The 12,095-nt window shown below is 50.6% G+C and overlaps 1 protein-coding gene across 1 annotated transcript in view; it reads left to right on the top strand.

Moving 5' to 3' along the window:
• Nucleotides 1-12,095, top strand: part of LOC128326823 (uncharacterized) — a 41,552-nt gene that overhangs the window by 14,819 nt on the left and 14,638 nt on the right. The window contains exons 5-11 of the mRNA XM_053254477.1: nt 842-958; nt 2,115-2,176; nt 3,532-3,666; nt 5,160-5,345; nt 7,354-7,456; nt 8,222-8,363; nt 11,130-11,313. Of these exons, the coding sequence (XP_053110452.1) occupies nt 842-958; nt 2,115-2,176; nt 3,532-3,666; nt 5,160-5,345; nt 7,354-7,456; nt 8,222-8,363; nt 11,130-11,313 (929 nt within the window). The remainder of the gene's footprint in view (nt 1-841; nt 959-2,114; nt 2,177-3,531; nt 3,667-5,159; nt 5,346-7,353; nt 7,457-8,221; nt 8,364-11,129; nt 11,314-12,095) is intronic.

Raw genomic sequence — 12,095 nt, forward strand, 5'->3', positions numbered from 1 at the left:
ATTACCTACACAGACTGGCAGCATTGCAGGCAGGAATCTCTCTCAGCCCGATCTTGGAGATGCTGCCAGGGAGGGAACTTGGAACCTAAATGCTCTTCCCAGAGCGGCTCCATCATCCCCTGAGGGGAATATCTTCCAGTGCTCACACTTCTAGTCTCCCATTCACATGCAGCCAGGGCAGACCCTGCTTAGCTGTGGGGACAAGCCATGCTTGCTACCACAAGACCAGCTCTCCTCTCTGTGGGGAGTGGGAGACGGCACAGATAACTCTGAGCCTTTCCATGGACAGTGACTTCTTGGTGCTCTGGTGCAGTTTTGGGAGTGCAGGACAAGGTTGATCTCTGCACAAGGAGTGGGTGAGGAGTCCCATAGCCCAGACATGAGGATGCTCCTGGAAATTTAATTTAATTTAATTTTGCATTTGATATCCCGCTCTTCCTCCAAGGAGCCCAGAGCAGTGCACTACACACTTGAGTTTCACCTCACAACAACTAACCTGTGAAGTAGGTGAGGCTGAGAGATCCATGACTGGCCCAGAGTCACCCAGCAAGTCTCATGGCCGAATGGGGATTTGAACTCGGGTCTCCCCAGTCCTAGTCCAGCACTCTAACCACTACACCACACTGGCTCCCGGTGAATTGAATTCAAATGCCGGCTAACCTGGCACTGCTGTAACAACTGTTGCGTTGCGCCAGTGTCCTTGTTTTTTCCTTGAGAGCTGTTCAGTGCACTGCCTTTCCTGGGGGCACCCTTGAAGCCCATCTGGCTAGGCTGCCCAAAGCCACTAACTGTGGCACCCAAGGCCGGGTGGGTTCATGGCTTTTCCTTGGTCTCTGCCCAGGTTCTATGGTGACATGTGGGAACCTCTTCTATGTGCTGTCCTTTGGCTGGTGGCTCGCCTTGCTTTACGTCCTGGTCTCCATCGTGATGTTCCTGACGGTGGTGGGAGCCCCATATGGTGAGGATGGCCGCTCGAAGTGTGTCTGCCAGAATGGCAGCTCCGCATGTGAGAAGGCAGAATTCGGCCTTGGAAAGAAGGCCTGCTCTTGCTTTTCGAGAAAAGGGAACTGGGGTATGAACCTGCCGAGGGGGCCTGGCTCCGTCAGCGCCCCCTTTGTCAGAGGGTGAAAACTGTTCCAGTGAGCCTTCTGTAAGTGCTGCCTCTTGGACCAAGCCTAGAGGCACCTTTCAAAGTGGTGACTCTCTTTTATTGAGCAGAGGGAGAGCAACCGGCCCTATCCAGCCCCAGCACAGCATCCCTCCAGTGGCTGCTGCTGGAGTCTCTCTTATGTTTCTTTTTAGACGGTGAACCGTTTGGGCACAGGGAGCCATCTTATTAATTTATGATTGTTTTCTCTGTTCGCTTTGGGAACTTGTGTCAAAAAAGTGATTTATAAATATCCATTTGTTTGGCATGAGGTGCAATAATAGCTGCAAACTGCTTTGTTTGTTTGTTGCATTTCTGTACCACCTCATTCACAGACCAATATTATCATCCAAATAAGCAAACTCAAGTATGCAAAGTCACAAGGAAGGTAGTGAACTCCTACCTGCCCTTCTGACAGCTCCTGTTGATAAAGGGGAGAAAGGCATGGCTTCACGTACATCACAGTCATGAAAGAAATGTCCTCCTTTCCATAGGCTTATCTGATCAATGTGATGGGTAGCAATTATTTGATAGCCCTGATTGCATACTGAATGAAAGGATGCCAGGCTTTCATTGGTTGTCTTTGACAATTTACAACTTGCCAAACACAGGCGTGTTAGAATAAGTGTCCACTGCCCTTTGCTGCTGCACAAAGCCACTTGCTGACCCTGCTGTGAGGTTTATCCTTTTTCTCCCTGGATTGACGCCTTAGGACAGGGTTTCTCAACCTTGGGTCCCCAGATGCTGTTGGACTACAACTCCCATCATCCCCAGCTGCAATGGCTGGAGTAATCCAACAGCATCTAGGGACCCAAGGTTGAGATCTCCTGCCATGGGCACCGTGCCATCCGGGAAATTTCCCTTGGGGGTTTGTGCACTTAAACTGCCGTGGGAGGGCTGTGGGTGTACTTGCAAGTGTCAGTCCATTCTGCTGGTCTGATTTGGGATTTCTCCTGACCTCTCCCAGGAAAGCTGTGTTGGAAGCTTGCTGGATACTTCCTTTGGCCTTTTGGAAAAGTGATTCAGAAGGTAGGAACCGGAGGGCCCTGGGCGGGGATTGTTAGGATGCTGATCAGGATAAAGCAGGCAAAGAGGCACAGATTGGCTTGTAACGGTGACCAGGGCGCTTTCTAGATTGACCCCAACCACAGTGTCACTGCGGATCTGTGAAGTGTGCTTCTGTACATCCTGTGTTGTGGCACCGCAGTCCCTGCACAGATCGCAAGGTGCCATTCACATTCCCAATGCCTTATTTTGGATTTTATCTTTGTGTTTTAGTGGGACAATGTTGCAACTCCGTTGCAGTAAAACAGCTATATTTTCCCGTTTGAGATTCTGGGGGTAGTTTTCAATACAGTCCTGCCAAGTTGATGCATTTTTACCTCTGTTTAGTGTGTAATCTGGAAAGTGCCCCTGTTAACTCTGAGATCTCTGGAGGAAGGTGAGAGTAAAGCGTAGGGCTCTTGGGGGTGGTTGCCACTTTAAAAGGTGCCTCTGAGGCACACTTAACACCCACCCCAACTCTGAATGCATGGGCTCGTTGTGAATCCTGATATGAAAACAGCCTGCAGGCTTGTTGTGTGAATTTATCCTGTTCTTTCCACAGTGTGGTTCAACACTGGGAAGAATTGGATGAATGTCGTGGAGATTCGGTAGCTCTTGGTCATGATGGCTAGGCAGACCTTTTATGTAAAGTCAGTGTTTCTGAGATGACCAGATGCTCATGATAGAATTTCATCCCCTCCTTGTGAGCTTACCACAGGCATCTTAATGGGTGGTGGTTAAAAGTGGAATCTCAGCAAATGTGTGCTCGAACCCGTGAGATAACTTGGGATCCTTTATTTTCCATATGTCTTGCCCATGAGTCAAGCATGCCTTCCTTGGGAGACATGCATCACTTTGCATTTGTCTGTTAGGACCCTAGCTGTTGTTGGACTACAACTCCCATCATATCCAGCTACAATGGCCTTGGCCATTGTAGGTGGGGATGATGGGAGTTGTAGTCCAACAGCTGGAGACTCGGGTATGAGAACCCCTCTGAGTTCTCATACCCCTCCCTGAGAACCCCTCAAAGTACACTATGCTTTGATGCTTGGACTATATTTTTACTAGAAAAATGACCAGTTCAAGTGGAAATGCAGTGTTCTGTTGGGTTATTGGATTATTTTCCTACAAAAGTTCATGTGACCCTTTCCCAGCGAAAATACAGTTGAGCAAAGACACACAAAGCAGAAGAATTGTAAGTGTGGTGGGGAACTGATAGAGTGAGTCACTAGGACACGGATTCTGTCCAGTCTGATCTAGCAAGAACATTTTTGGTTCTTCCTTCCATGTCAGCTGTTGCTTTTTCTGAAGAGTGCCTCTCCCATCTCTTGTGTTTGCAGACCAAAACGTACGCTCAGCATTGCAACATGAAGTTCAACAAATATGAGGTCATTGCGGAAGTGAACGAGGTGAAGGAGACCTCTCCGCTTCTTCCCTGGCAGGAAACAGCCAGTCACCACTGTGATTCTCGCTGGGTAAGGGCGAGGGCTGGCTTCAGCAGCCTGTTGTGACCACGTGTGGGGGTGGGTTTGCTCTTGAGAAGCCTCCCAAAGTGTGGCTGGGGGTGTGCACATCTGCACAAACATGGTGTATCTTGCCAGCTGCAAGTTCATAATGTTATCCTGCTGCCCGCCATCCTCCCAACTTTGGCAGGGGGATATTGGCTCAGGGTTTGGAAGGCCAGGATGCTCCTTCCCTCTCCAGATGAGAGCAGACGCTTCCCCGGGGCTCAGTCACGTCCATATGCAGGGGTAGGAAAAATCATCTATGCTAACCCTGCAGCCTTCTTTGCAGGGGTGGGCAGGACCTGCGAGATGTTAAAGGACCAAAATGTAGGAACTACAGACTTGAGGACAGGGGTGTCTTGAGATCAGTGACGGGGAAGAGAAAAGACATAGTGGCCTGATTCACACAATCATTTGAATCTAGGTTTAATATGGGTTACCGGCATTAATGCAATTGTGTGAGCCCATGGCCTGAAATAAATCTGAGATTCATGCCTTGCTGTGTGCTGACACAGTCATGTCGGTAACCCACATTAAACCTCAGTTCGAGTGATTGTGTGAACTAGGTCAGTGTTGTATAGGAGCAGCCTAGGTTAATCTCTACTTGGCCTTAAAGCTTGGAGTGGTTTTTGGATAGGCTGTGAGGCAGTGGCTCAGCCCATCCCACAGGGTTATGGGAGCGCTTGCATTGTGTCTCTCCATTTCATAAGCAAAAAAGACTGGCCCCTGCCCCAAAGAGCTTGCAAGTCTACCTTTGGGTAGTAACGTGCCAGCCAGGCCGGCAGGGAAAGCACCGCCAGAGGGAAAGGAGAACCTGGGAGGAGGAGAACGGACTGCGGCCGATGGGTAGGGAATAAACTAGGGGTGCAGATGCTCTGCACCAGATCAGCTAGTTACTATATAAAATACAGTACAAAACATTTGAAAAACTTTAAAAAAAAAATCAGTTTCAGAAAGCGTGAGTGAACAGATAGGTCTTCACCTGGCATCTAAAAGAACAAAGTGATGCCGCCAGGTGAGACTCCCTGGGGTGGCTCTTAAGGTCCGAGTTGGGCTATCAGGGGCAAGGCGTTCTCTCCGGTCACCTGAGGCTTTCGCCCAGGTCTTGTGTCTCCCTCTGCCCCTATGAGGGCTAGAAACATGGGGGGGGGGGTGTCGTCCAGCTGGAAAATAAAGCAAAGACTTGGTGGCTGGAGCCGGATGATTTGCCGGTAGAGCGCCTGCCTGGCTTCCGTTTCCTGTGCCTCCTATGACATGCTGATTTGCTGAAGAACATAAGAGCAGGCCCCAAAAGGCCCATCCGGCCCAGCCTCCTGTTTCCCACAGTGGCCCACCAGATATGCTGCTGGGAAGCCCACAGGCGGAGCGGAGGAGGGCCTGCCCGCTCTCCTGCGGTTGGGGGCTGCCCCTGGGGGAAAGCTCTCCATCACTCACCGCTGCTTCCTCCTCTTGCCCTTCACCAGCGGCGCCTCGACACCTACGCCTGGCTGCTGCTCGGATTCCCGCTCCTCTCTCTCGCCCACAGCCTGGTGTGCTTTGTCACCTGGCTCCTCGTCTTCACCATCCCCATTGCCAAGATGAATGCCCGCACAGTCACCAAGGTCCTGCTCCTGCCCCCGGAGCGTGTCCATGTGCAGCGCCTCCGGAAGGTAAGGAAGCCATCCAGGCGGGGCTGTGGGACAGGTGGGAAGAGGTGCATGGGAATAGAGGGAGCTGCTTCCTGCCGAGTCAGACCCTGGGTCCACCTAGCTCAGTGTTGTCTACCCAGGCTGGCAGCGGCTTCTCCAAGGTTGCAGGCAGGAGTCTCTCCCAGCCCTACCTGGAGATGCTGCCAGGGAGGAAACTTGGAACCTTCTTCATGCAAAGCAGATGCTCCAGGAAAGTCGTTCTTAATGTGGGGTCTGCCAGATGTTGCAGAACTACAATTCCCAGCATCCTCAGCAACAATACATTGTGCCAGTCTGGTGTCGTGATTAGAGTGTTGGACTAGGACCGGGGAAACCTGAGTTCAAATCCCCATTCAGCCATGAAACTCACTGGGTGACTCTGGGCCAGTCACGTATCTCTCAGCCTAACCTACCTCACAGGGTTTTTGTGAGGATAAACATAGCCATGTACTCTAGGCTCATTGGAGGAAGACCAGGATATAAATGTAAAAATAAAATATCTGGCTGACGCCATGTTAAGAATTCCTGGAACATAGGAAGCTGCCATATACTGAGTCAGACCATTGGTCTATCTAGCTCAGTATTGTCTTCACAGACTGGCAGTGGCTTTTCCAAGGTTGCAGGCAGGAATCTCTCTCAGCCCTGTCTTGGAGATGCTGCCAGGGAGGGAACTCGGGACCTTCTACTCTTCCCAGAGCGGCTCCATCCCTTGAGGGGAATCTCTTCCAGTACTCACACTTCTAGTCTCCCTTTCATATGCAACCAGGGCGGACCCTGCTTAGCTAAGCAAACAAGTCATGCTTGCTATCACAAGACCAGATCTCTTCTCCCTGCTCTAGAGAATGTACTAAAATGAATGATGGGGAATGCCCTACTGAAAAACCGTGGTTCCTTCCATAGGGCTGTTGGAATGCATGGAATTTCCAAATGACCATTCAGAAATTCAACGCATTCCATGGCCATTTGAAAGGAGGACTGTAGGAAGCTGCCTTCTACTGAAGGCCGTGGACCATCTAGCTCTGTATTGTCTACACAGACTGGCAGCGGCTTCTCCAAGGTTGCAGGCAAGAGTCTCTCTCACCCTATCTTGGAGAGGCCAGGGAGGGAACTTGGAACCTTCTTCTTGCAAGCATGCAGATGCTCTTCCCAGAGCAGCCCCATGATCCCCTAAGAGAAATATCTTACAGTGCTCACACATGTAGTCTCCCATTCAAATGCAAACCGGGTGGATTCTGCTTAGCAAAGACCAACTCTCTTTCATCTGGTCTGGAGCAAGACTTGTAGCTCCTTTGCCACCAGTGCTAATGGTTATCCTACTGTCTGCTTGGCTCATGGTAACCCCGATTGAACACCAGGGTTGATCTTTCAGGCAATTGGCTTTCTCTGGGTTCTTAACTAATTGGCAACTCCTCCAAAAGCACATTATTTTCCAGTAGTAAAATGGTAGGAATTTGTATGGAGGAGTTGTGTTGTTGGTTTTTCACCTCTGTATGCCCACATTCAATTCCTGGTCTATTAAGCATGGTAGCCTTTGTGGCATCATCATCCCGTTGGTCTCATCTCGGACCGCTCTACATGCTCAACAACCCAGTACTTAGAAGTGTATTTGGTGGTTGAACATGCAAATAGGTCTGAGATGTCACAAAGGCACTGAAGATCCTTTTTAAAAAGCAGTGGGAGGAAAGGTGTCCCTGCTGAATTCTTAGGCAGAAGGAGTGTGGGCTTGTTGGGTGGGGCTCTCTTCTGGGTGAAAGGTAGCAGCCTCTTCCAAACCATCATTACCCTCGCAGGCTATTTGAGATGTCAAAGGACGTGTGGGTGTGTAGGACATCATTACAAAAAATATTGACAACTTTGTGGGGCGTGAATGAGGGCTGTATTGGAAATGAGGCTATTTAATTGATATTCCTGGTAGCTCAGTTAATTAAAGGGTCAGTCAGGCTGCGTCTCTAACCCCATCTCACCCGGTCTTCTGCCTTTTCTGCTCTAGACGGAGGTTCCCCTGGATGCCGAAGTGGTCCTCTGCTGCTACCGTGCTGTGAATGCTTATTATTACAAATACGCCGTGGATGGGATCAATGTCTTTGCTGTCAGTATCCTTTCTGCTGCTGGCTTCTGCAGTGGAGACCAGGTGCCTCTCAGGAGAGCCAGAGCCAATGAGTGTTTCTCTTCTCCTCTCCTCTCCCCGCCCTCCCATTTGTAGCTCAATTATAGCGACACCCCTGCTGCGTAAAGTACTAAGATTTGGGCTTGGAGACATTGAAGAACGGAGCTTGTTTTAGTCTATCTAGGAGGCCTGTAAGAGGGGCTTTTTCTTCCAAGATAGGTTCACTTGCCTGTAAAGCCTGAAGTTAATACAGAGACTTGTATTGGTGAGACATGAGAACATTAATCAAGATATAGCTTCTATAAACGAATGTTATCAAAGACATCACTTGGAGAACTGGACATCTATCTTGATATTGATTGATCCACCTGAAAAAGGCAGGGGTTTCTCAGAATGGAGGTACGCGGTTCACCGCTGTGGATCCTTAGGAGCATTCATTTCTGTGTGGTTCTGTCGTGCGTCTGTGACCTTCTCTAGTTCTGTACGGTGTGTTTTTATATAGGGATGGTTATTTCATATAATATTGGGCCCATGGTTATATGACATCTTAAATAGTGCTGTTTGGGATCGATCTTTTGTCTTTAGCTTTGACCGTATTGCGGTCAGACTGTATTACTTGGCAGTAAGTAGAACTGCACAGCTTAGTTTGTGTCTCTGCAGTAGGAAAAAGCAGCTGCTTAGCCGTTGGGCCACAAGACGTTGGACTCCAGGGAAATAATGGCACATGTCTTTCCTAACTACCTGCCATCAGACCTGCTTCCTCTGGTCATTGTGACTCTCGTCCTGGGCTATTCGGATAAACACAACCACTACACCAGCTCCATGAGCAAGTTCACATTAGCTCTCCTCTCCATCATGCCTCTGTCCTACTACATCGGCATGGCTATTGCCAGGTAAGCCTCTTTCCCCTCCTTTTTAGAATAACCACAAGACCCAGGCACCGTCCCCTCTAACAGGGATTCCCAGATGTTGACTACAACTCCCAGAATCCCCAGCTGCATCTGAGAATCCCTGTTAGAGGGAACATTGGAGCCAAGCTCGATTCAGACATTGTGCTGTAAGAGTGTACAGATGTCTATACACACGTACGTGTGTTTGTGTGAATGACTGTACCTGTGTTCATTTTAAAAGTGAACCTGGATACAGGCCCTTCAAATGCATGGTACAGATAGGAAAGGTACTCTGTGCCTTTGTTTAACATAACATGTGAATGACTGTACCCATGTACAGATCTGTACTTGGGCACATTCAGACATTATGTTCAACACTTGCATGAGTGTACAGTGTACACAGGTACAGATCTGTACACAGGTATAGTCATTCACTTATTATGTTGAATGCAGGTGCAGAAGCACATTTTTTATCTGTACCATGAATTTGAAGGCCCTGTATCCAGATTAACTTTTAAAATGAACATGAGTGCAGTCATTCACACAAACACGTGTCCTCCATACACTTGTACAGCATAATGTCTGAATCTGGCTTTCGTTTACACTGTACACTGCTCGTACGAGAGTGTTGAACAATGTGTGAGTGGGTCTCCAGAATCATGACATTTGAAGCAGTCAGCTCATGCAGTTGAAGTTCTGTTATGGTCATTGGTTCTGGTGACAGGCATCTTGATGGCTGCTAGGATCCTTCTCCCTTTTGCTCAGAGTCCAAGAAAACCCTCAGGTTCTCAGCAGCAGGCACCAAGTGGCGTTGGCAAAGGCTGAAATCTGTGGTGCATCCACACACCGCTCTGCAATTTTGGTTGCCCATCTCAAATTGCAGGTTGGGCAGGGGAGGGCCTGTCCAAGCTGGAGGGGGTGCAGAAAAGGCCCCCCTGAAGTGGAGGGTGGCTGGAAGGTGAAGCACCTCCCAAGAGCAGCCCTTTCATGAGGCAAGGTGAGGCAGTATTGGGGCCCCATCAGGGGGGCAAAAGGGCTTCTGCCACCTTTTGCGCAGCTCTTCAGGACCAATCCGACCCTTGCAAGAGAGACCCCTTGCCTCTCCTTTCTTCTCCCAAGAGGGTCCGCTGGCAACCTTCCCTCCTCCCCACCCAACTTCCAAAGCTTGCAGGAGCCTGTTTTGAAAGGGGGCTGGCCCCACCAGGCACATGGGGCTAGGCAGGATGTGGTGCCTTGCCTTGGGCACCCCTGGCTGGGCTCCTCCCCTGGCTGAACAGAGGCGTAACTATGGGGGGGCAGGGGGGGCACGTGCCCCAGGCGCCATCTTTTCTGGTCACGTGGGGGGGGCGCCATGACAAAAAAAAATTTTAATTTTTAATTTTTTGTTAATACAAATGTTTCCTGCTCGGTGCAGTAGCGCTGCAGCAGTCAAGGGAGCGCATCGGCGCCCCCTCCCCCACGAGCGGTCCCTTCTGCGCCACCCGCGCCCCCCCCCCCCATTGCTTTGCTGGCGCCTGGCGGCCAGTCAGTGGCCTGGCTTGGCGGCGGCGGCGGGCGCTTGTGAGGAAAAACCTAAGCATAATGTAGTATGTTGGGGGGCCGGGGGGCACCATTTCAATGCTTGCCCCGGGCGCCGTTTTCCCTAGCTACGCCTCTGTGGCTGAAGCAGTGGCGGGTTCTTAGCTTGTCGTTGCAAAGGCTGAGGGTTCAAGCCGGGGAGCCGGGCATACAGGGGCGTGTGCCTGAAACCATGAACTGTCCAGAGAGGGACAGAAATGGTGCCCACTCTGGCATGCTGCCCCAGCTTCGAACGCTGAAAGGCGAGGGAGCTTGCCGCAGGGTTAGGGTGGACGAATGGAGAGCGGCTTGACAATGCTGTATAGCCTGTGGCAGTGAGTTGCATAGGTGATGACGAGGACACAGACGCAAATATTTATATACCGCTCTTCAACAAAAGTTCCCAAAACAGTTTATACAGTTATAAAATAATAAATGAATAAGATGGCTCCCTGTCCCCAAAGGGCTCACCATCTAAAAAAGCAGCATAAAATAGACACCAGCAACAGCCACTGGAGGGATGCTGTGCTGGGGACGGATAGGGCCAGGTGCTCTCCCCCTGCTCAATAAAGAGAATCCCCACTTTAAAAGGGGGCCTCTTTGCTCAGTTCGCAGGGGATCAGGGGTGAGGGCCCTTGGCATCAGCTCATAGACAAGAGGGAGCCCCCAGTGGCCAACCCCTGTCAGTGTGCATAACAAACAGGACAGGGGTCAGCAGCCTTGGTACTCCAGCTGTTGTTGAACTACAACTCCCACCATCTGCTTGCCCGTGAGATGCTGCCAGGGAGGGAACTTGGAACCTAGATGCTCTTCCCAGAGCGGCTCCATCCCTTCAGGGGAATATCTTGCAGTGCTCACACTTCTAGTCTCCCCTTCATATGCAACCAGGGCGGACCCTGCTTAGCTAAGGGGACAAGGCATGCTGGCTACCACAAGACCAGCTCTCCTCTGGTGTGTGCAAAGTTCTTTATTCGGCCCACTTGAGCCTCTCTTTTCTGCCAAGTTGCTTAGAGCAGTATGTGTTGAATTCCGGCACCTTTCACAACAGCCCTGTGAGGTAGGTAAGGGTGACTTGCCCACTTTGCTTTATGGCCAGATGGGGAGGGGGGCCCAGCCTTGGTTTCCCCACATCTAAGGTCTGTGCTTTGGGGTTGGCAACTTTGTGAAAACTCACCGCCTTCTCCTCCTCCTCCTCCTCCTCCTCCCCTCCAGCATCTCAGCACAGAGTAACTTTGCAGTGGGGGCTGTGGTGAACGCCACGTTCGGCTCCATCATAGAGCTGACCTTCTACATCACTGCGCTGATCAAAGGGGCCCGCGAGAAGAACAGATGCTATGAGGAAATCGTCAAGTCTGCTTTGACGGGGACGCTTTTGGGCTGTGTCCTTTTTGTCCCAGTGAGTATGTCGCTCTGCTGCTCTCTGGCTTCGTGGCTTGCCACTTCTTGGTTCATCTCCTCCCTTCACCCTCTCCGCTTAGCTGCCGGAGCTCTTCTTGCTGGCCTGGAATTCTGTAACTGAATTCCGCAACCAGAATGCGGAACATTCCACAGCATGACTAAATTGCACAACTTGGGTTTTGATCCTGCCCTTTCTCCAAGGAGCTAGAGGCAGTGATCATAGCTGTTGTCTTCCCAGGAACCCTGTGAAGACGGTTCTGTTGAGAGATATTGAGTGGCCCGTAATCAGCCAGTGTGTCTTATGGCCGAATGGGGATTTGAACCCAGGGGGCTCCCTGTCTTGACCTGGCACTCTGACATGCTTCTCCATTCCCAGTCTGCACCACTTCACTGAATGCTTAGCTTCTTAAAATCCCTTTTTGTTTTGCACATCTTGGAACTTCTGTTTTGACCCAGCACCTCTTTGCTCTTGGAACATCGGAAACTGCCTTCGACCCAGCCAGACCATTGCTCCATTTCACTCAGCACGGTCTACACTGACTGGCAGCGGCTTCTGCAAGGTTTCAGGCAGGAGTCCCTCTCTGAGCTCTACCTGAAGTTGCCCGGGAGTGACCTTGGGACTCTCTGCTTGCAGGCAGAGGCTCTGCTACCAAGCTGTGGCCCCCTCCCTAAGGGGACGAGCTTGCAGGGCTCATGTGTTATTTCCCATACAAATGCAGACCAAGGCAGACCCTGCTTAGTAAAGGGGACAGTTCATGCTCATGACCACAGGACAAGCTC

This window comes from Hemicordylus capensis, chromosome 5 (genome assembly GCF_027244095.1).
Source record: "Hemicordylus capensis ecotype Gifberg chromosome 5, rHemCap1.1.pri, whole genome shotgun sequence".
Taxonomy (NCBI): domain Eukaryota; kingdom Metazoa; phylum Chordata; class Lepidosauria; order Squamata; family Cordylidae; genus Hemicordylus; species Hemicordylus capensis.